The 20,959-nt window shown below is 51.8% G+C and overlaps 1 protein-coding gene across 5 annotated transcripts; it reads left to right on the forward strand.

The window, feature by feature from the left end:
* The first annotated feature begins 109 nt into the window (after nt 1-109).
* LOC149317785 (ranBP-type and C3HC4-type zinc finger-containing protein 1-like) lies at nt 110-20,944 on the forward strand. 5 transcript variants are annotated; one of them, XM_089518201.1, is made up of 14 exons: nt 110-415; nt 2,201-2,375; nt 3,298-3,414; nt 4,368-4,524; nt 4,658-4,748; nt 4,927-5,203; nt 5,356-5,495; nt 6,305-6,478; nt 14,382-14,542; nt 14,639-14,750; nt 16,667-16,846; nt 17,647-17,745; nt 18,044-18,187; nt 20,158-20,944. In XM_089518201.1, the coding sequence occupies exons 1-14, from the start codon at nt 161-163 to the stop codon at nt 20,236-20,238; spliced, it is 2,163 nt and encodes a 720-aa protein (XP_089374327.1). In that variant the 5' UTR covers nt 110-160; the 3' UTR covers nt 20,239-20,944. The 5 variants fall into 5 exon arrangements, with proteins under 5 accessions (XP_089374327.1, XP_089374328.1, XP_089374331.1 ...); XM_089518202.1 differs by having other exon boundaries at nt 5,359-5,495; XM_089518205.1 differs by having other exon boundaries at nt 4,368-4,509.
* The last annotated feature ends 15 nt before the right edge of the window (nt 20,945-20,959 follow it).

Consider the following 20,959-nt stretch of genomic DNA (forward strand, 5'->3'; position numbering starts at 1 on the left):
AGAACTCAATAAGCCGCTCTTCCCGGAACCCAAGGGGCGGGGTCGCGGTTTCCGGGGGGAAGGGAATCGGTGCCGGACGCGCCACCGGAAGTAAGGCGGCAAGGGCATTAGGAAGAGCGGCGGCCGCTTCCGGTTCCGGCGGGAGTCGTCGGCGAATGCGATGGCGGCTCCTTCTCCAGTGGCTCCGTCGCCGTCGGTTCTGGCCTCCGCCCGGGCCTGGCTGCCTCGCCCGCCGCCTTGGCCTCCGTCTCTGCCCGAGGCCTCCGCTTCTTCCCCTTCTCTTCCTCCTTCCGGCCGGGAATCATGGCAGCCTCTCCCTCGGCGGCGTCTCCTGCGGCTGCAGCTCAGCGCGGCGCCCGGCCCGGAGCGCTTCCGGCTCGGACTGAGGGCAGGGCCCGAGTCGGGGCCGGAGCCGGTGAGCCACCCGGCCAGGGATCGTCCGCAGGGCAGCAGCAGCCTCGGCCGTGCGGGAATACAGAGGACTCTCGGCTGGGAAGGGACCCTGGAGGGCCAGCCAGTCCAGGGTCCCTTCTTCGGGGCCTCCTTCCCAAACCCCCTTCTGCCCCAGAAGAGTCGGAAGGGAGCCCCAGCCCAAGCCCCTTCTTGCCCTTCCCTTCAGCGGCTGAAGCCTTTGTCTTCCCCCGGGCCTTTCAAGGGGAGGCCTTGTTGGAACCCGCCTTGGATCCCATGGTCAGCAAAAGGCAGGATATAGAACCTTGGGACAAATAAACAACGAAGTGCCCTGCGGCAGCTAACAAGGCCAATGCCATTCTAGGCAGCATCAATAGAAGTCAAGGGAAGTCATAGTGCAACTATACTCTGCTTTGGATATAGTGGCTCTATTCCTTGGAGTACTGTGTCCAGTTCTGGGCCCCACAATTCCAAAAGGAGATTGAGAAACTGGAGCCATGTGTCCAAAGGAGGGCAACCAAAATGGTGAAGGGTCTGGAAACCATGAAGGATTGGCTTAGGGAGCTGGGGATGTTTAGCCTGGAGAAGAGAAGGTCAAGAGGGGATCTGATGAGAGCCCTCTTTAAGTATTTTAAATGATGTCATATTCAGGAGGGAGCAAGCTTGTTTTCTGCTGCTCCAGAGAATGGGACCCAATGGAGCAATGGATGCAAGCTGCAGGAAAAGAGATTCCAGCTCAACATTAGGAAGACCTTCCTGAGAGTCAGGGCTGTTTGGCAGAGGAACCCACTCCTTCCTCGGAGATTATAGTGGAGTCTCCTTCCTTGGAGGCTGTCTTTAAGCAGAGGCTGGATGCCCATCTGTCGATGGGGATGCTTTGATGGAGAGTTCCTGCAGGGCAGAAGAAGGGGGTTGGACTGGATGGCCTTTTTAGGGTCTCTGCCAACTCTAGCATTCTTTGGAGATGATCAGTATGAAAATGACACTGAACTATTTAAAGACATTAAAACTAGTTCAGTATAACAGAAAACACAGATTCAACCAGCTGAGAAAAATGGATGGAGAGATTCCATCCAAAGCTGGGGGCACTGGGGGATTCCCAGCCCTTTCTCCTCACGCTCCTTCTGGGCAACTGTAAAGCTCAGGGCAGTGTTTTGTAAGCTGTTTCGGGGCCTTTGGGGTTGACAGGCGGGGCATAACTGCTTGCAACACGCCAGGAGGGATTAGCTACAAACACTTGGCATTCCAGGCCAGGGAAGTAGCTACAAAAGCTAGCTAGGCTGGCAAGAGGGAGGTGGGAAAGGAATTGGCAGCTTTTGAGCTGCCTCTTGGGCCTTCTCTTCTTTATGTGTGTGTGTGTGTGAGGGGAGAGTACCTCCTTGCTTCCCTTTTCCTGTAAGCATCCTTATACTCAGCAATTTTACCTTGTAATGCTGTGGACAAAGACTGAGAAGGCAGACCAGGGGAAGATATATGCCGGGTTCTGCTTCTTCCTGCAGTCAGAGTTCCAGGAAAGGGCTGCCTTCCTTCTCCATAAGTACAGGTAGATCCCTCCCGGCTGCAGTGAGCCTGCTAGAGCACCCAGCTTGTATGGGAGATTTGCTGCCCTAAACCTTGGAAGGAACTGTCGTCATACTGACGCTGCCAAGAGAGTCTTTGAGGGAAATGGAGTGGATGCTTTGGCTTTTGCATGCTTTGCTGGCATGTTGCAGAGTGTGAGGAGTGGCTTCACGAAAGAAGGGAGACCATTTGGCTTTGCACTGTCCTAATGACCCTTTTGTGCCTCCAGAGCATTGTCGAGTACAGCCTCAAAGAGATTTCCTATGAGGTGAAGACGGCCACATGTCATGAGCTGAAGGTCTTAACCCGCCCAGATGACCCCTTGGTCTTTCACTTTGAGGACGAGCAGGAGGCACAGAAATGGTGGTCGGTCATCAGCAGTTCCATCTGGGAGGTACAAAAAGGTCAGCCACTGCCTGGGAAGGCGTTATTAAGCGACAGGTGCTGGTTGGTGAGCTCTAGTGGCAAGAGTAGACAGGATGTGGGCAAGAGGATAGAAACTTGTGCCCTCTAAGCTGCAAGGCTTTCCAAGGCTTGCTTTGTGGTGCCTTGAACAGTGGTTTGTTGTCACAAGGGGTGAAAAGTGGTCTGTCTTGAACAGAACTTGAGGGCTGCAGAATGAGAAGCATAGCATTACAACATCCTGCCCTTCCCCTTCACTCTAGCTGCCAGGCTTAGTGGGAGTTCCTGGCTGAAGACTTGGGCAATAGCATCAGATCCTCCCTTCCAGGATTGCTAGGAGTCTTGAGCCCAAGAGGTGATAGAGGCTTGTAGCTGGAGCACTGCAACACAAGGGCATTTGCTGGTAGAGGGATATGCTGGCTGAGAGCCCCCAGCATCTTGACCTGGGCAGGGTGACTGGATGTGGTTTGGTGCTTCCCACTCTCCAAGGGAGCACACTTGTGACGAGAGTGAAGTTTCCCTCCGTAGTCAGCTCTTTCTCTCTTGCTCTGCTGGGCAGGTCTGCCCTTGCAGATAAGGATGCTTGTCTCTCAGAGATTTGTAAATGTAAGTTCTGCTCTGTGTAGTTGCCATGATGGGCAGTTTGGTGTGGGCTTATTAAATAACAGCACTGAGCATTGCCAGCTGTGCCCTGGTTTGCTCTTCAGTTGATGTAACACTTTAATGGTGTATGTTTCTGGGTGTCCATCTGTTTGTTCCTTTGCCTTCCACTTTAGCCATGTTCATCTTTTGCCTTGGGTTTCCTCTTGTGCAGAATGTGAGACATAGTTGTCTGCTTCCTGTGCCAATAGGTTTGGATTCTGAACTGCCCACTGGCTAATCAGCCTCCACCCATACATTTCTCTCTCTCTTTCTCTCCCGCAGCTGCTGAGAACACCAACATACTCACCGGACGGCTCCTTCCCCATCCCTCTGCTGCTATGAACTCTCTGCCTGTGTCAGAACCAGACGCCTCTCTGACCTCACAGCTTGCAGGCAAAGGTTGGTGGCAGACAGACACAGGTCGCTTTGCAATTGGCAATCTGGAGGCCAAAGGAGGCTACCTCTTTTTCCACCCAAAGCTCCAGCTTGCCAACCGAGGGCTAGCAGATCACTTTGGAGAATAAAGATTAAATGAAACTATTTCTAGAAGAGGGTGCTGCTTATGCAAGGGAAGTAAATCACAGGTTTTCATTACTTGGAAAGCTAGCTCTGCGTGTACAAAGAAAATCCAGTTGTTGCCTGAGAACTTTCTCAGTCTTAAATTCTGCCTTGTTTTCAAGAAGTGCGGTATTTTGCTTGCTGCTTTTGTTTGTAAAAATGTTTAAGAGGGCAGCTGTGAAGCACAGTTGGAAAGAGGAGGTGGGAAGAATCACATAGATATTCTTGCTAAAGAAGGAAAAGTTATATTTACACATAAAATGTAATAAAATGTAATAAATTGCCCTGTGGAAGTCTTTGCTGCAAGGAAAAGTTCCCAGCAAATGCTTGCTTGATGAGGAGCTGGGGAGCATGGATTGGCTGGAGACACAAGACTCCCCAGATGCTTTTGTGAAAGTGGATGGCATTAGGATACTTACTTAAATAAAATAAGTAGTTTTACAGTTTGAAAACTTTGTACTAAACAATCTGACTCTTTTTAAAATAGGCCAGTGGCTTATTGTTTAGCACAACGTTTTCAGATTGGCAACAGACCGTGAGAAGAAATGACAGCAGTATCATGTATTGTGAGCCTTTGTTCAGCAGCAATTATTAACCTCCAGGAGGGCAGAGTTTTTTTATCTGAGGTCTGAATGAGAGAAGGCTTCTGCTTCCACATCCAGGCAGAGTGGCGCAGCACTTGATCTAGCCAGCTCATGTCAGATTCTGCCTCCTGGACCAGACGTGGTCCAGAAAAGTGGCATATATGGCTTTTAACAATAAAACCAACAAGTCTCTTGCCCCACCTCTCCCAGAAGAGCTGGCGCTCCGTCTGTCTGCGGCTGTTGAGGTTGGTGACGAGGTGGAGGCCGTGCGATGGGCCACAGCGCTCGCTCAACAGCGCATCCCCCTGCGTGTCTTGCTGAAGGAGTCCTGCTACCCCACCAGTGAGATCAGGTGTGGGCATGGTGGGTGAGTGGGTGTTCTGGAGACCTTGGGGCAGGTGGGGGCCTGTGGGCTGGAAAACCCATGCCCCCCTTCCTACCTTGTGGGCTGTTTACCATGGCATGTCCATCTTATCTGGGTTGGTTCCTTCCCCTTCTAGTATGAAGGTACAAGTGGAAGACGCTGAGTGCTCAGCTAACATCACCATCCGTGTCCACACTTACACCACGATTGCAGCACTCAGGCAGCAGGTATGGGCCAGAGTCTCACCTGGGTGCCTCGCCATCTGCTGGGGAGAGTCATGCATACATGATCAACAGTTGGGGAGAAGCTGGAGAAGCTACCAAATCAGGAGGGGGGCATCACACATCTTACTTAACCCCATTTCTTCTTCCTGCCCCACTTTCTCTCTCTGCCCCCTCCCCCCAGGTCTTTCAGCATTATGGGTTCCACCCCACCGTCCAGTGCTGGATTATTGGGCAGTGCCTCTGTGTAGATGACCGAACAGTCGGCTCTTATGGAATCCGGAAGGATGGAGACACTGCCTTTCTCTATCTCCTCTCGGCCAAGGGCGCTAACCTCTCAGAGCAGCGCTACAAGGAGGATAAGGACTGGGTGGTCCTGCAGGTGGCCCCCTCCCCACTAGCCGATACCTCTGACGCCCGGCGCAAGTACAGCACATTGCCTAACCCCCCGCCAAAGAAAGGTCAGTGGGTGGCTGGCTTTCCAAAAAGGCCACACCCTCCAAAGAAGGGGCTAGGGGCTCACTAGAAGGGGCCTTTGTGTCCCAGCCCTTGATCTCCAGCTTCTTCTTGGAAGGAAGTAACATCTCCCCCATCCCCATGTCTCCTCTGCCAGCAGGTATGAAAGACGGCAAGAAGAAGATGGATATTGGGGAGATCAGTCAGTTCCTGGGATCTCTGCAGCTTGGCAACCTTCTTCCTGGCCATGCCCAGGCCCCTCAGCCCTCCATGGCTGCTCCACCGTCTCCTGCACCAGTAGGCACTCCTTCCTCTAAACGTTACCCAAGGAGGGAGTTTCTCCCTCCCTCCATCCTTCCCTCCTTCCTTATTCCCAGCAGAACCACCCTATGCTTTCCTTTTCCTTGGTGTGACTCTCTCCTGATCTACAGCTCATTATTGAGAAGGGCCAGAGAGTATCCTCCTGCTTTGCATATTTTCTCCTCTTGGCACAGGCTAAAAATGGAGCATGCTTCAGAATGCTGGTTGTGATTTATGAGGCCTTGTGCAGCTCAGGTCCTGGCTATCTGAAGGACTCTTCTGCCTGGATCTGCCCAGGCCCAGAAAGGCCCTCCTCTCAGTCCTACCACCTTCATAGTCATGGTTGGTGGGGACACAGCAGTGGCTGCTCCCAGACTCTGGAGCTCCCTTCTTGCTGGCTTTGCATCAGCAGGCAAAGATCTTTTTTTTAAATAATTATTGTTGTTGTTATTATTGATTATTAATTCTAGCAGACTTTTGAGAACTAAAGGTTTTAAAGGAAGGGATTGGGGGGGGTGTTATATTGTTTTAATTATCCTGTCTTTAATGGATTTTTAAAATCTTCTGAGGAATTCTTAATGTTGTTGATAGTTTTGATTCTAACATTGAATATATTCTATAATATGCTTTAATTATTGGTTCTCTGAAAAGGTGGGGTGGAAGTAAAGTGCATGAGTAGTACTGATGATGAGAGGGTGGGGGTGGGATGGGGGCAGTCCTGGGGTGCCCAGCTGCAGCCAGACTGCCTGCCCAGCCTTTGGGGGGAGGAGCAGATCAATAGCCCCCTGGCCCCATTGTCCCTACAGGATGGCTGGTCCTGTCCCACCTGCACATTCATCAACAAGCCCACTCGCCCCGGCTGTGAGATGTGCAGCACCGACCGCCCTGCCAGCTACGTGGTTCCCGGGAGCTACCAACCAGATGAGACAGAGCTGTGGCGGATGCAGCAGGAGAAGGAGGGGATCTTGCAGTACCAGAAGGTGAGCAGGTCTCTTAATGCTCTTCTCAGAGGGGAAAGCCCCTCTGTCTTTCTTGCAGCTTCTACTGGTGTGTTGTATTACGTGCATCCACCTCCTTTTATGTAAGGAGGGTCCCTGCGAAGGAGGCTGCCACAGATCGTAGGAGAGCACTTGCTGTGCAGCTGTTCTAAATTTGCTAAGGAAAGCCTTGGCCCCAGGAAGGTAGGCAATGGTGTTAAGGCACTGAGAATAGTGTAACTGGGGGAGCAGAGGCTTGGTGCTTCCCATCCATCAGCAAACAGCCTTGTGTGGAAGGATGAGAACTGGGAAGGAACCAATTTGCAGCAGTAAAGAAGAAATTGTGCTCTTGAGCCCTGCATGTTTCCAGGATAAACCCTCTTTCAGGGGCACCATGGAAAACGCCACCCCACCTGCATCACTGATAGTGGCATGAATGAAGGAGCAGTGTGTGGTTGTGTTATCTTCCTTTATTGTTTTTGTAAAATCAGAATGTGAAATATAATTCCCCTGTATATACTGTGTGTTTGTTATTTTTTAAGCAAGCGATGTTTTTGAGTTTTATTTATGTCATTTCACATATAATACACACACACAGTGGGCCCTTGTTGTCCACTTGGGTTTGGTTCCTGGGAGCACTGTGGATACCAAAATCAGTGCATGCTCAGGTCGCACAGAATATAGTGGTGTTATGAAATGGCATCCCTTGTGTAAGATGGCAAAATCAAGTTTTGCTTTTTGGAAGTGATATATTTTTAAAAATATTTTCAAGCAGTGGGTGCTGGAATCCATGGATAAAGAACCTGTGGATACGGAAGGCTGACTGTACAATGGGAGAATCATTTACGTTTGAAATGCGGTGGGTTGCGTTAACCCTCCAGTGGTGCTGAGAGTCTTCCAGGGTGCATACCTGTGCTCCCGTTTTGCTCTCCTGGGAGGCTGTGCAGAGTTGGGGTGTGGTCAAGGGGGTCAGCAAAGCCTCGTGTGAGGAAGGGGGCTCCCAGTGCCCCCCTCCCTGGCACGTGATGACTCTCTTCTCTTCTTTCTTCTCTTACGGCAGGAAAAGGGAAGGAGAGAAGACGGTTCAGCTGGCCCCTGTGCTAACAACCTTGCCTCCCTGGATGACTTCATCCATCTTTCCTCGGAGTTCTCATAGCTGTAAATCTCAGGGCAACGCCCCCCTTCTACTCCCGGCCTTCCTCCTCCTTCATTCCCTGCTCCTGCCATGCATTGATTTGGGCAGCCGGACCCTCCTTGGAGAAGGACTTGGTGCCAGTGGCTGGGGGACAGCCAGGCAGTGACCGAGCCTCAGGTGCTGGGATGGCAAGAGGGATCTGGAGGCGCTTTCTTCCTCATTGGATGGCTGAGAAGATCGGGGGGGAGGGTTGTGCCTTGTTCAGCTTTGTGGACCAGTCAGCCTTTGAAAGAGTTGGGAGCAGGAAGAAGCCATGCTGTAGGACAAAGTGAAAGTCTCAGGGATCTCCTGCATTAACAGAAGTAGTCTGTGGCAGGAGCCGCACACAGGGCAATGGAGATCTGGTCTCGCTGGAGGGCTCACTTGGCAGCCCCTCCTCCGTCCCTTCTCTGTTTTAGGACTGAGATGATCTTTCCGGTTCTGTGGGAAAGCCGAGAAAGCCTCCCCCCGTGGAAGGGTCCAGAAGGCAGAGGGGGGGGTGAGCCAAGGTGGCCTTGTGTCGTGGGGGGCCTTTGGCCATGTCCCAGCTTGGACCCTTCCTGTAGCCCCCTTACCTCTTTCAACAGGGTGTTGCTTCCCGAGTTGTACTCTCCATCCCCTGAAAAAATTTATAGGAGTGTTTGGGATGCTGGGAAGGGGGAGAGTAGCCTAGTGGGGGCTGGGAGGGGGGGACTCACATAGTGGAAGCTGTGGCCTGCCCAGATGCCCAGACGGTTGCCACCCTCCAGCCTGTGACCTCTTCACCCCACCCCACCCCACCCCAGTGGTCTTTGCTGCCCCCAGGACAGGGTCTGCCCAGCCAACAGTCGCATGTCGTAGGGTGTGTTTTGTCCTTGAGTCTGTCCATCACTGGAGCCTCTAGAGCTTCCTCCCTTCTGACCCTCCGCAGTGCCTTACTTGAGTGGCATTCTGGTCTTTTCTCTGTGCCCTGCCTCTCTTGCGCTTTTGTGGAGCCAAGGGGACAGATGCTGTTGCTGCCTGCCAGAAGTTGTCACAGCTGCCAGAGGTGATTTTGGACCACTCTTCCCCCTTTGCATGGGTTTTTGGAACTTATTGGGCAGTAGAGCCTCTGTGCTGCCTCTGAGACAGTCAGACAAAGTCACCTCAAAAGCCAGGGGCTGACTGAATGGCAAGGCCTCTCTGCCTTGGAGACTCCCCTGTTGAAGGCCCAGTGCAAGCAAATGGTCCTCTGCCTTGAGCAAAGCTTCTCCTGTCCCCCGTCCCTCTGCCTTAAGTGCACTTTGCAAGAAAAATGGCACCCAGGTCCTGTCCTTTCGTTCTTTTTGCACTTGGTAGGCAGGCTGGCCAGCTGCTTGCCCCAGTCAGACGGTGGGTCTTGAAACAGGCCTTGCTTGGTACCTGGCCCCGTGTTCCCGGCTTTGGTCTACCCAGAAAGGGGTGCCAGTGGGGAGCAGCCTGCGGGTTGGGACAGAGAGGTCCTTCTCTCTCCATTTTACTGTGATGGAAGTAGTGGGTGATGTTCAGAGACAGGTTAATGTCTGCAAAGCATGATTGTATAATGGATGTTCTGACATGAATTGGAGAGTCTCTCCCTTGTTGTATTAAATGATGCCTTTGGGCTAGACTCACCTGCTTCCTCTGCTCTCTCTATAGCAACCTGGGGTGGGGGGCGGGGGGGGATGCAGAAAGGCTGGTGTCATGTTTGCGTTTATCCTCCTTTTTGTAAAGCATTACTAATGAAGCACCTGTTGGGAACCTGTTACACAAAGTAGTAACAAGTTTAGTACCATGAAAGCAATAGCAGACTAATGACCTTTCAGAGCTGTTCTGATGGATAATGCCTGAGGGGGCTTGACGCCATCGGAATTGTAGTGGTTCACTTTTGCCCAGTCATTTCAGGGGACTTGAGCGTCCACCCCCTTCTCACCCGTCCCACCCCACATGCCATTCCAGGGCCCTGCTGTTGTGATACTTATTCCCAAGCAAACCTGGATGAGACCCTTTCCCCTGCTAGGGGCTGTTTTGGCTGCATCCATACTGGAGGAATAACCCTGCTTGGCACTGCTTTAACTGCCTTGGCTCAAGGCTATGGAATTCTGGGAGTTGGAGTTTGTTGTGGGGCTTTTCTTCTTTAAGCTCTGCTCCGCTCTGGGCCCACAACAAACTCCAGCTCCCAGAATTCCATAACCTTGAGCCAGAAAGAGTTAAAGCGGTGCCAAACCGGGTTATTTCTCCAGTGTGGATGCAGCCTAAGAAATCTGACACTCTCCCATCCTGGCTGCTGACCAACCTCCTTGGAGCATTTAGCCTTGGCGCAGCTGGCTTCCCAACCTCTTGGCCACTTGCGCTGACCAGCTGCGGAGAGAAAGCTCTGGCTGACCTTTAAGGCAGGGAACGCTTTTCTAGGCCCCATAGAATCATTTGGGTCCAGGAAGGGTCTGGGGGAGTTATAGCTCATCAGAGGAAGGAGAAGAGCTTTTACCTTGGCAGGAAGGCCAGCTGGAATCCTCATCCGGTTTGGTCACTTCCACATCAATGCCACAAAAGCACAGCTCAGTTCTGGGCAGGCCTGCTTAGGAGCGAGCCCCTTCCCGTTGTGTGGGATGAAGTGTGGCTAGGGAGATGGCATTGGCCTGCCATTCTGCTTCTGCCTCATCCCAAAGAGGGGCAGCTGTGTGTCTGTCTGTGTGGGAGCTGTAAACAGGAGCATTAAGTGGCCTCTGCTCACCATTGGTCTTAAACCAACAGCTGATCCTAAGAATGAATCAAGGAATCAGAAGGTTGGAAGAGTCTTCAAGGGCCATCCATACCAACCCCATTCTGCCGTGCAAGAACTCCCAATCAAAGTATCCCTGACAAGCGGCCACCCAGCCTCTGTTAAAAGACGTCCAAAGAAGAAGACTTCACCAAAGTCTCCAAGGCAGCATCTTCCATTGTGGAACAGCTCTTGCTGTCAGGAAATTCTTCCTAATGTTGAGCTGGAATCTCTTTTCCTGGAGCTTGCATCCATTGCTCCATTGTGTCCTATTCTCTGGAGCAGCAGAAAACAAGTTCGCTCCCTCCTCAATATATCAAATACTTAAACAGGGCTCTCATATCACCTCTTAAGCTTCTCCAGGCTAAACATCCCTAGCTCCGTAAGTCCTCATAGGGCTTGGTTGTTTCCAGATTCTTCACCATTTGCTCCAGATAGCGATGCGGTCGTCTGTTGGACTGACTTTGGCTCAAAAAGCCAAACTTCCATGCAGAACGGAAGGCTTTATTCAGAAACCAAAGCAGTTCATGGTGTGGCCTAGGAGACTAGGGTTCGAATCCCCACTCAGCCGTGGAAACCGGCTGGGTAACCTTGGGCAAGTCAGGTGCTCAGCCTCAGAGGAATGCAGTGGCAACCCTCTGAAGGTATCATGCCAAGGAAACCCTAAGAGGGGGGTCGCCATGTGTCAGTTTTACCCAGCTGGCATGATGTGGCTTTGGGTGTTGGGGACCAGGGTTGGAATCGCTGCAGACTCTCTGTAAAGACATCTGGCCAGAAGACCTTAGGCTAGGCTTGCCATCAGCTGGAGCCAGGTTTAAGTGTTGGACTAGGACTCTGGGAGATCAGGGTTCACATCCTCGCTGAGTCACAGAGGCCCACTTGGGCCAATGCCTTCTCATTTTAAGAGGAAGCCATTGGCAAGCCTGCTTAAAGTAAGTCTGTTGGGGCGACAGTGTAGTTTGAATTCTTGGCCCAGTACTCCAGGAGACCAGGGTTTGAATATCTTCATCTGCTGGCTAATTCCCTTGGTTGGGTCACAGGCACCTCTGAATGGCTCCTGCACACCTCCTTCCCAGGAAAATATAAGCATGCTTTATACTGGAAACACACTCTAGGACTCAAAGTATAAAAGGCCACGTTGTCGGAGCAAGTGGGGACTCAGCTGTGAGTAAAAGGCAGGCCTTTGTTTGCCCTGGGAATGGCCAGGCTTGGCAGTTTGTCCCTCAGTGCCACTGTTAAAACTTGTCATCTCCTCACCAGAACCACACATTTTGCATTTCCATTGCCATTCATTTGTAGTTGTGTTTCCTACTTATGGCAACCCTACAGCCAACCTATCGCGGGGTTTTCTTGGCAAATTTCTTTAGAGGGGTTTGCCATGCCTTCCTCTGAGGCTGAGAGAGTGTGACTTCTTGCCCAGGGTCACCCAGTGGTTTTCCATGGCCACGCTGGGATCCGAACCCTGGTCTCCGGAGTCCTAGTCCAGCACTCAGACCACCATGCCCTGCCAACTCTTCATATGGTTTTAATGGCTTTATATTTTTAAATGGTTATAATGATATGATGTTTTTAATTCTTTTTTTTAATTGTACCTTTTAATTGTTGTTTTTTAGCATCTTTTGTGAGCCATGTTGGCTGTCAGGTATTCATCCTGAGCAGCATTCCACTCCTTGCATCTGAGGAAGTAGACAGAGTTTGGGAAAGTTTCTGCTACAGCTTCGTTTAAACAGTTAGTCTCAAAGGTGCTACAAGATCCCCAGCCACACAAGATTAGTTTGTGTATTGCACACACAAGTACTGACCTAAACTCTTATTCTTTGGGGCTTCAGTGATCTCTGCTGTGATGGGAGAGGGACAGGCAATTTGATTTAATGTAGAAGGAAAAGGCAGCCCCTGAGAGACATTGCACTGATGCTGTTGAAACTAAAGACCAACTGCTGGGGCTTTAGGTTCTCCAGCAGAGCTTCATGTGCAGCTAGGCATGAATGTGGACTTGGTTTTCATCTATGGCCTCCTTGGGTCCCACATGGGGAGGTAAATTCAATGCATACATAGGTGGAGGATATATGTATATTTGTGTGTGTGTGTGTGTCCCTGTCCAACAGACCCTTGTTATCTGCTGGGGTTTGGTTCCACGATCCCCCATCCGTGGATAACAAAATCCATGTATGCTCAAATCCCATTAAATATAATGACAAAATGCAAAATGGTGTTCCTTATAAAAAATGGAAAACCAAGGTTTGATATTTGAAATGTATACTTTTTTTGAACATTTTCAAACCGCGGATGCTTGAATCTGTGTATAAAAAAGCCGTGTATAAGAAGGGCTGACTGTATAATGTGCAGCAACTCCCATCATTCCTGCCTGTTGGCTGTCCCCAAATGAGGTACATTCAGTTAAACAACACAGCAAATTCTAAATAGAATCCACAGTCCAATAGGCCAAAAAAGCAAGCCCATGACTACTCAAAGATATAGCCCTGTTAGTCTGTAGAATCAGTATATAGACAGATCTTCTTGTACCTTTGAGACTAACTGAAAGAAAGAGATTGGCAGCATGAACTTTCCTAGACTTCAGTCTGCTTCTATGAAACCTCCTCCTGCCAACTTTGCTCTTTCAGTTAATCTTAAAGGTGCTGCAAGATCTCTCAAATATCTGAAAAGAAAATGCGTTTTAACTTGGTGCCAGAACGAAACCAACGGCAGGTGAAGCCCAAGAGGAGCGCCCCACACATGAGAAGGCCTCTCTTCCTCCAGTGGTGGGACCCCAAGGAGATATGAATGCCACACATGAGGGAGGCATGGCCTCTTGTGCCAGGGCTAGTTGACTGGTCCAGCGGCCACTTTTATGCACTGGAAGCCATATGGGCTAAGAAATAAAAGAAGAACTCTTAGGCCCACACCTGCTCCTCAAAAATAGCGACAGCAATAGCATTTACATTTCTGTACCATTTCATAGTGAAGAAAACACCCTCAAAGTGGTTTGCAATGTGTTTTTAGCCAATGGCCCCCAACAAACTGGACCCGGAGCCCTGCCTGGGATCGAACCCACAGCCTTAGGGCTGCAGGACTGGCATTTGGCCCCTGAGCCGCCGGGGCTCCTTGAGTCATTTAAGTAAAATAAACCATTTCAAAAGAATTAAGCAGTATGGGGCGGCCATGGGGCCTAGCTATCAAGTGATCCGCTCTCCCAGGAGGAGGCTTCCAAGAGGAGCAGGGGTTCGCCTTCTCGGGGGGGTTTGGGTCAGAAAAAGGTCAGTCTGGGGATGCTGGAAGTGTTGGGGGCCACAAAAACATCCCTCTCTCTGGGGCATGGGTGAGGAAATAGTGCCCTCAAGATGTTGTTGGACTGCAGCACCCAGCATCCCTGGCTTTCGGCTATGCCAAATGCAAGGAGGTAGCATTTGAGACTACTCCCTCCTTGCATTTTGCTGGCAAGCAAAACATTTTTATTTAAGCAGCCTCTTTAACATATAATCAGGACAGCGTGGTTTTTATAGGGATATATGTGTTTTTAGTTACGTTTTGCACATTTGTATGTTTTTGTATTAATTTTGTACTATTTTAACTAGATGACTTTAATTGTGTTTTTCTTTAAAAATTTATTGTGATGCTTTAATAATGTTTTATCTTGTGAGCTGCCTTAGGTCCCTTTTGGGGGGAGAAAGGCGGCACAGAAGTGAAATGAAACAAATAAACAAATGCCAGGTGGTACAGATGGGAGTTGCAGCCCCAGAGAGCCACCCCTGCATTTCCCCACCATCCTTTGGATTTATGTTCCCCCTTTTCTGACACTAAAGAGGGTCTCTGAGTGGACTCAGTCGCCAGTACTACCAGGCAGGTCTTCTGCGCCCGGTGCCCATGGAGAGCGATGCCCTGTGCCCCTTGCGAGCACATCTGCAGCAGCAGCCTCCCTCCCATGCCAGGCATGCTCTGTGTGTGTGTGTGTGTCTTTCTCTGCTGTAAACCCCCTCCCTTTTCTCCTGGACCCCCAGGTGCTGGAGCAGGAACGGCTGCAGAACTTCCAGCAGCTCTGCCAGTTGGACGAAGAGGCCCTGGTGCCCAACCAGGAGGAGATCGAGTGCCGCATCTGCTACCTGGAGGTGGAGCCGGGCGAAGGGGTGCTGCTCCGCGAGTGTCTGCACAGCTTCTGCAGGTCAGTGGGGCACCCTGGGCTGTTCTGGGGCCAGGTCATCTGAAAGCACACCTCCCCATCTCTCCCTCCCTCCCTTCCTTCCTTCCTTCTTTCCAGGGACTGCCTGCGCCAGCTGATCAACTGCACCGAGGAGCCGCAGGTGCCCTGCCCCTTCCGGGACGACTCCTACGCCTGCAACAGCCACCTCCAGGACAGGGAGATCAAGGCGGTGAGTCAGGACGCCATACCGAAACCCAGCTCACACATCCCTGCTATGGGGTGGGATTTGTTGGTGAGAAACGGATGCAGCAGCAGTAGAGGAAAGTGTCACATCCCTGGTGGCACAGTGGTTAAATCCCCACATTCCAGCCACTCACTCAGAAACCACAAGGCTGTGAGTTCAGTCCCAGCCAGGGGCTCAGGGTCAACTCAGCCTTGCATCCTTCCAGAGGTTGCTATACTGAGGACCCAGCTTGATGGGGGCAATTAGTTTACACATTGAAAATGGTTTGGGGAGTGCTTAAGTGCGCTGATAAGCAGTATAGAAATGTACAGTGGGTCCTCGCCTTACGCGGGGATCCGTTCCGGATCCCTCCGCGTAAGGCGATTTCCGCCTATCCTCGAGCCCCATTGGAAACAATGGGGCTCATGCACGGCGGTGCAGCGGTGTGTGGGGCGCAACGGGCGCGCACGCCCATTCAATTGAATGGGACGTGCCTCCCCTTCTGCCCTGCGCGCGCCCGCGGCTTGAGCGCGTATGCTCAAGCCGCGTAAAGCGTGCCCGCGTATGACACGGGCGCACTGTACTTGCTATTGCTATTGCTATTGCTTTATGGGTGGCAGCCAGCATCTGCTACCAGCAAGTGGTAGAATCGGGTCCCTAAGCAACTGATTCTGCCAGGCCATCCCAGGGCCAATATCTAGATCCCGGTGGCTGGATAATGGCTTCCCTGGGGTGGGCTATGTAAGGAAACAAACTGTGCAAGCATTAACATATCCTCACAGCTGCCTTGGATCCTGTGTAAAGGGAAAGGTAGGATATAATTTAAATGATAAATTAACAGGCAAATGGCAGGCTAGAGAGTCAGTGTGGTGTAGTGGCTTCAGTGCTGGACTGTGATCCTGGAGACCAGGGTTCAGGTCCCTGCTTAGTTACTGAAACCCACTGAGTGATCTTGGAAGAGTTTTGCTTTCTCAGAGGAAGGCAAAAGCAAATCCACTCTGATCACATCTTGCCAAGAAAACCCCATGTCATAATGTGGAAACAACTTGAAGACACGCAGCAACAGGCAAGTTGCAACCAGGAAGGCTTTACTCCCGCCAGAGGATCCTCATTACAGCAGCCACAGCCTTATGGCTGAGCTCCTCCTTTGAATGTGGGCCTGAGAAGTGATGCTTTTTAATAGGCTACTTTGGCTGCCATGCTAGAAAGTGAAAGCTTTGCAGTCTTTCCCCCTCCCCTTAAAATAATGGAGTTGGAAGGGACTGCAAAGACTATCGATTCCAACATCCTGCCATTGAGGAATACACACCTGAAGCCCCTCTGAAAGGCAGCCAGCCCACCTCTATTCAGAGACCTCCACTGTCCCTTGAGGCGCTCCGTTCTCCTTTTGAACTGCATTTGCCACCAGGAAGTTCTTAATGTTTAGTTGGTGTTGCTTTTCTTGTAATTTGAACCCACTGGTTCAAGTTCATGCCTCCTAGAGTAGCAGGAAACCATTTACTCCATCACCCAACAGTCCATGGCTCCTGTGCCACTTCTCTTTCTTCTCTCCTCCAAGCTATTAGGAAGAACCTCCTGAGGGTAAATGCCGTTTGACAGTAGAAGATGCTGCTTCTATGGAGGGTGGTGGAGTCTCCTTCTTTGAAGGTTTTTAAACAGAAGCTGGATGGCCATCTGTCACAGGGAGTGCTTTCTTTGTGTATTCCTGCATGGCAGAATGGGGGTCCTTGAGGTCTCTTCCAACTCTATGATTCTATGTTGAAGATGGAGCAAGCTTGTTTTCTGCTGCTGCAGGGACATGGTGCAATGGACTCAAGCAACAGAAAGAGCAATTCCACCTAAACAGCCATGCTTCCTATCTCCCTTGTTTTGTCCCACCTGTGGGCATCCCTGAGCTGGCTCATCTGTCCTCTTCTCCGCAGCTGGTGTCTCGGGACGAGTATGACCGGTTCCTGAAGCGGCGCCTGGCGGTGGCGGAGAGCCGGGCCCAGAACAGCTACCACTGCCAGACGGCCGACTGCCTGGGCTGGTGCATCTATGAGGACGACGTCAACGAGTTCCGCTGCCCCATCTGCTGGGCGCTGAACTGCCTCGTTTGCAAGGTGGGTCCGTGTGGCGGCTTGGGCACCCCTTTGAGAACACAGCAGGCTGTGCTGTCACCCAGTGCCAGGAAAGAGCAGCTAAGCTGGGCCTTGCACACTCGCTCTGCATGATTCACAAATCATTGGAGACAGACCTAAGAGCAGGGGCAGAAGAGCATGGGGCCCTGCCTCCTGAACCCCAGAAGCATGCATAGACCCCCACAGCAGGCTCCTCTTCGCCACCTCCCTGAGCAGTCCCTGTTTTCAAGTGTCCTCCCACCATTCTGCCTTTCTTTAACACTCTGCCTATGCAACAGAAGCTGTGCCTGGCTGGACCAGGAGTTCCCCGATGTTGCCTTGGCGAGTGTGAAGGCAGAGGAGGCCGTCCCAAGGCAGGCCAGAGAAGCTTGCAGGCCCAGGGGCCATCCTCTGCAGGCCTTGGGTCTCCATTGGCTGAAGGACAAAGAGAGGGCAGAGTACTGCTACAGGAGTCAGGACAGCACTGCTGTGGGCAAAGCCCTTGCCTCCTTTCCGTCTCTTGTGGCAGTTTCCTATACACCAAGCCCTTTAGGAAAGGAGAGCCTCCGGAAGGGACGTGGCTCACCTGCCCTTTGCACATGAACTGCGCAGGGCCAAGGAGCCTCCATCCCCATGGGAGGTTTGTGCACAGGGGTCCTCGCCACGGTTACAGAAGACAGGCACCCAGCATGAGCCAGGCCTGGCAGACAGAAAGGAGCCCACAAGCCTGGAGCCTCTGCTGGGTTAGCCCCTCTCCCCATGACTGCCTGAGTCTGACCTCCTGCTCTTGTTTTTGCTTGCAGACTATTCATGAGGGCATGAACTGCAAGCAGTACCAGGACGAGCTGCAGTTCCAGGCCCACAGTGATGCTGCTGCCCGGGAAACCAGCAATATGCTCAAGGTGAGGAGTCAGCGCAGGGGCCAGAGCTGATAAGCCCCCAGGGGCTGGTTATCAGCGGGGGGTGCTTTTGCAGCAAGGTCCTCGCCTGCCCCTTGGAAATCCCTGCCAAGTCCCTCGCCCTCACAGTCCTGGCCTCCAGGGCTCACCAACTACTTCTCATCTTGACAGCCAGCTTGCTGCAGGGCTTTGCAGAGGAGAGCCAAGAGGGGTCACCAAAAGAGCAGAACAGGCGCCTCCCTAAGCCCAGCCCGTGTGGGCAGCTATCTGAGCTGATTTTCTTCTCCGTCTTCCTTGCCAGGCGCTGGTGCAGCTGGGCAAGGCCATGCACTGCCCCGTGTGTCGCATTGTGGTCCAGAAGAAGGGCGGCTGCGACTGGCTCCGTTGCCCTGTCTGCCAGACAGAGATCTGCTGGGTGACCAAAGGGCCACGCTGGGGTCCTGGGGTAAGGGACTGAGAGCACTGGGCTGGAGAGGGAGCCAGTGGGTCTTCGGTGAGCCTGTACCAAAACAAGCTAGGATTATCCTGCAACAAGGGAGGGTCTTGGAAATGGCTGGGATGCTCCATTTGCCACCTTTCCAGTCACAGCATTGTGGAGGCGCAGAGAGCCCTTTAGGAGGGGAGACCACAGGGTTGTGAGGGACCATGAGGGGCCTCTAGTCCAGCCATCTTCCCTGGTGGACAATGCACCGCCATTGAAAGGGAAGGAGAGTCCAAGATGGTCCATGCCGTGTTCTCACAGTAAAGATGTTTTTCCTAATGTTTAATCAGAATCTCTTCTTGCAGTTTGAACCCACTGCAATATAGGATGGGTGACACCTGGCTGAATGAAACTACGTGTGAAAGGGATCTAGGCGTCCAAGTAGACCATAAGTTGAACATGAGTGAACAGTGTGATGCGGCAGCTAAAAAGGCCAATGCAATTTTAGGCTGCATCAATAAAAGTATACTGTTTAGATCAAGAGAAGTAATAGTGCCACTGTATTCTGGTTTGGTCAGGCCCCACCTGGAATATTGTGTCCAGTTCTGGGCGCCACAATTCAGAAATGACATTGAGAAACTGGAGCCATGTGTCCAAAGGAGGGCGACAAAAATGGTGAAGGGTCTGGAAACCATGCCCTATGAGGAACGACTCAAGGAGCTGGGGATGTTTAGCCTGGAGAAAAGAAGGTTAAGAGGTGATATGATAGCCCTGTTTAAATATTTGAAAGGATGTCATGTTGAAGAGGGAGCAAGCTTGTTTTCTGCTGCTCCAGAGAACAGAACCAGGAACAATGGATGCAAGCGCCAGGAAAAAAGATTCCACCTCAACATTAGGAGGAACTTCCTGACAGTAAGGGCTGTTCGACAGTGGAATGCACTTCCTTGGAAGGTGATAGAGTCTCCTTCCTTGGAGGTCTTTAAACAGAGGCTGGATGGCCATCTGTCAGGGATGCTTTGATTTGGATTTCCTGCATGGCAGGGGGTTGGACTGGATGGCCCCAGTGGTCTCTTCCAACTCTACGATTCTACTATTCTATGATTCTATTCTCCTGGTGGGTTTCCTGTAGGCAATTGGTCATCTGCTCTGTGAACGGAACGTTAAACTGGCAAGGCCTACTTTGGTCTGGTCCAACATGGCTGTTTTCAACCTTAACAGCTGTTCAAAAGGCTCTTCAGCCATCTCCAATATCTGAATGACAATCCTTATACTCGGCCTTCATCTGTTTATACCCCAAGGGCTGGATGGAGACGGAGGGCCAATGGCACGGCCCTGGCATAGTACCGGTGGTCATTAGTCTCTTTCCAGCCACTTCCACAAGAACTGCCCTTCTCGGAGGAGCCTTGATGTCTGGAATGTATTTCCCAGTTGCTCTTGGAGAGGACAGGAAGCCGGCAAAGAGGACAGCTGGGAAAAATAGAGTACAATAGATAGCTGGGAGGGATGAGTGAAAATGGCAATAAAAGGAAGCGCTCAGGAAAAGGCTAGATCTGTACAGAACGTATCATCCCTCACAATCCATCTCCGTTATCCCCACTGCGCAGGGAGGGCAGAACAGGGCATCAAGAGGTCTTAGTCAACCTCTTGGATACACATCTTTGGACAACACAACAAGTCACTCAGGACTGGTGGGTCTCTGCATATCCAGAATGTGTGGCACAAATGGTCTGTTTCTCAAGACCCATTTTTGCTTTTTGAAAGCAGTGAGTAGGCAGTCCTCATGGCTTCTGATTGCTGGAAAGGTCTGGGGCAACAGCTGGAGACTCTGGGTAGGTACAGGAGTCAAGCCTTCTGTTAATCATGGCAGAGATCCCCCAACGCTCACACGATGCTCTTCTCTTTTGCCTCTAATGCCAAGGGCGGGCGCTGAGAAAAGGACACTGCCTGAGCCGCCTTCCCACTCTGACCTCTTCTTCCGCCTTGCTTTCCTGCAGGGCCCCGGAGACACCAGCGGAGGCTGCCAGTGCAACATGGATGGGGAGAGGTGCCACCCGAATTGCCAGAACTGCCACTGAGGGCCTGGCCGAAGAAGGGACAGTAGGTTGGACAAGATGGGGCAAGCCCCCCGGGAGGATTCAAGAGGCTTTTGCTGAGCGGAGGGCCTGCTGCCCTGAAGATCTCCGGTGCCAGCCAGGAATGGAGTTTATTTTGGGGAGGGGGTGCAGGGAGAGGCCTCAGCGTGGCAAGGTGCTGCCCCAGGTAACTCCCACCCTTGCTTTTTATTCCCCACGCAAGACTTTTAACTATGCAGTGGAAGAAAGCATACTTCCTCCCAAAGTTTTATGGCCGAGGCGGCTTGTCCTCCTGCCTTTCCCCTATGATTTGCTGACAGACTCCTGCATCTACCTCAGAGGGCTGATAGGAACACTCTCGCACCCGAAGGAAGGCACTGTGCCTTAACCCTGCCAGCAGGCTGAGAGTGAGAGGGCGAGCGCCCAAGGTCTTCTTCCGCACCTTTCCCTACCCTCTGTGCCTTTGAACACTTTGTCCCTGTGCATCATCCACTCCCATCCCTCACCTCTGTTGCCAAAAACTGCAACGTCCCTCAGCCCACTACTTGCTGGGAGGGGGGGGGGTGTCACCTTTAACTGACCATCCGGGGCTGGGCAGCAGGAGGCGGCCGGTGGGGCTTGGAGGGAGTGAGGTCAGCACCAGGGAGGAGCTCTGGACACGTGTGACTGCGCAGGATAGGAGCATGACCCTCCCTCAATAAAAGAAGGAGTAACCACTAGAAAT

The sequence above is a fragment of the Sceloporus occidentalis genome, unplaced genomic scaffold (assembly GCF_023333645.1).
Source record: "Sceloporus occidentalis isolate IW3139 unplaced genomic scaffold, rSceOcc1.0.p SCAF_3, whole genome shotgun sequence".
Taxonomy (NCBI): Eukaryota; Metazoa; Chordata; class Lepidosauria; order Squamata; family Phrynosomatidae; genus Sceloporus; species Sceloporus occidentalis.

Excerpts from the sequence above, each read along its gene's own strand:
- LOC149317785 (XM_089518201.1), top strand. The coding sequence starts at position 161 with ATGGCGGCTCCTTCTCCAGTGGCTCCGTCGCCGTCGGTTCTGGCCTCC. Across the intron at positions 3,415-4,367 it reads CTCACAGCTTGCAGGCAAAG|AAGAGCTGGCGCTCCGTCTG; the intron begins GTTGGTGGCAGA and ends CACCTCTCCCAG. Across the intron at positions 14,543-14,638 it reads TGTCTGCACAGCTTCTGCAG|GGACTGCCTGCGCCAGCTGA; the intron begins GTCAGTGGGGCA and ends CCTTCTTTCCAG.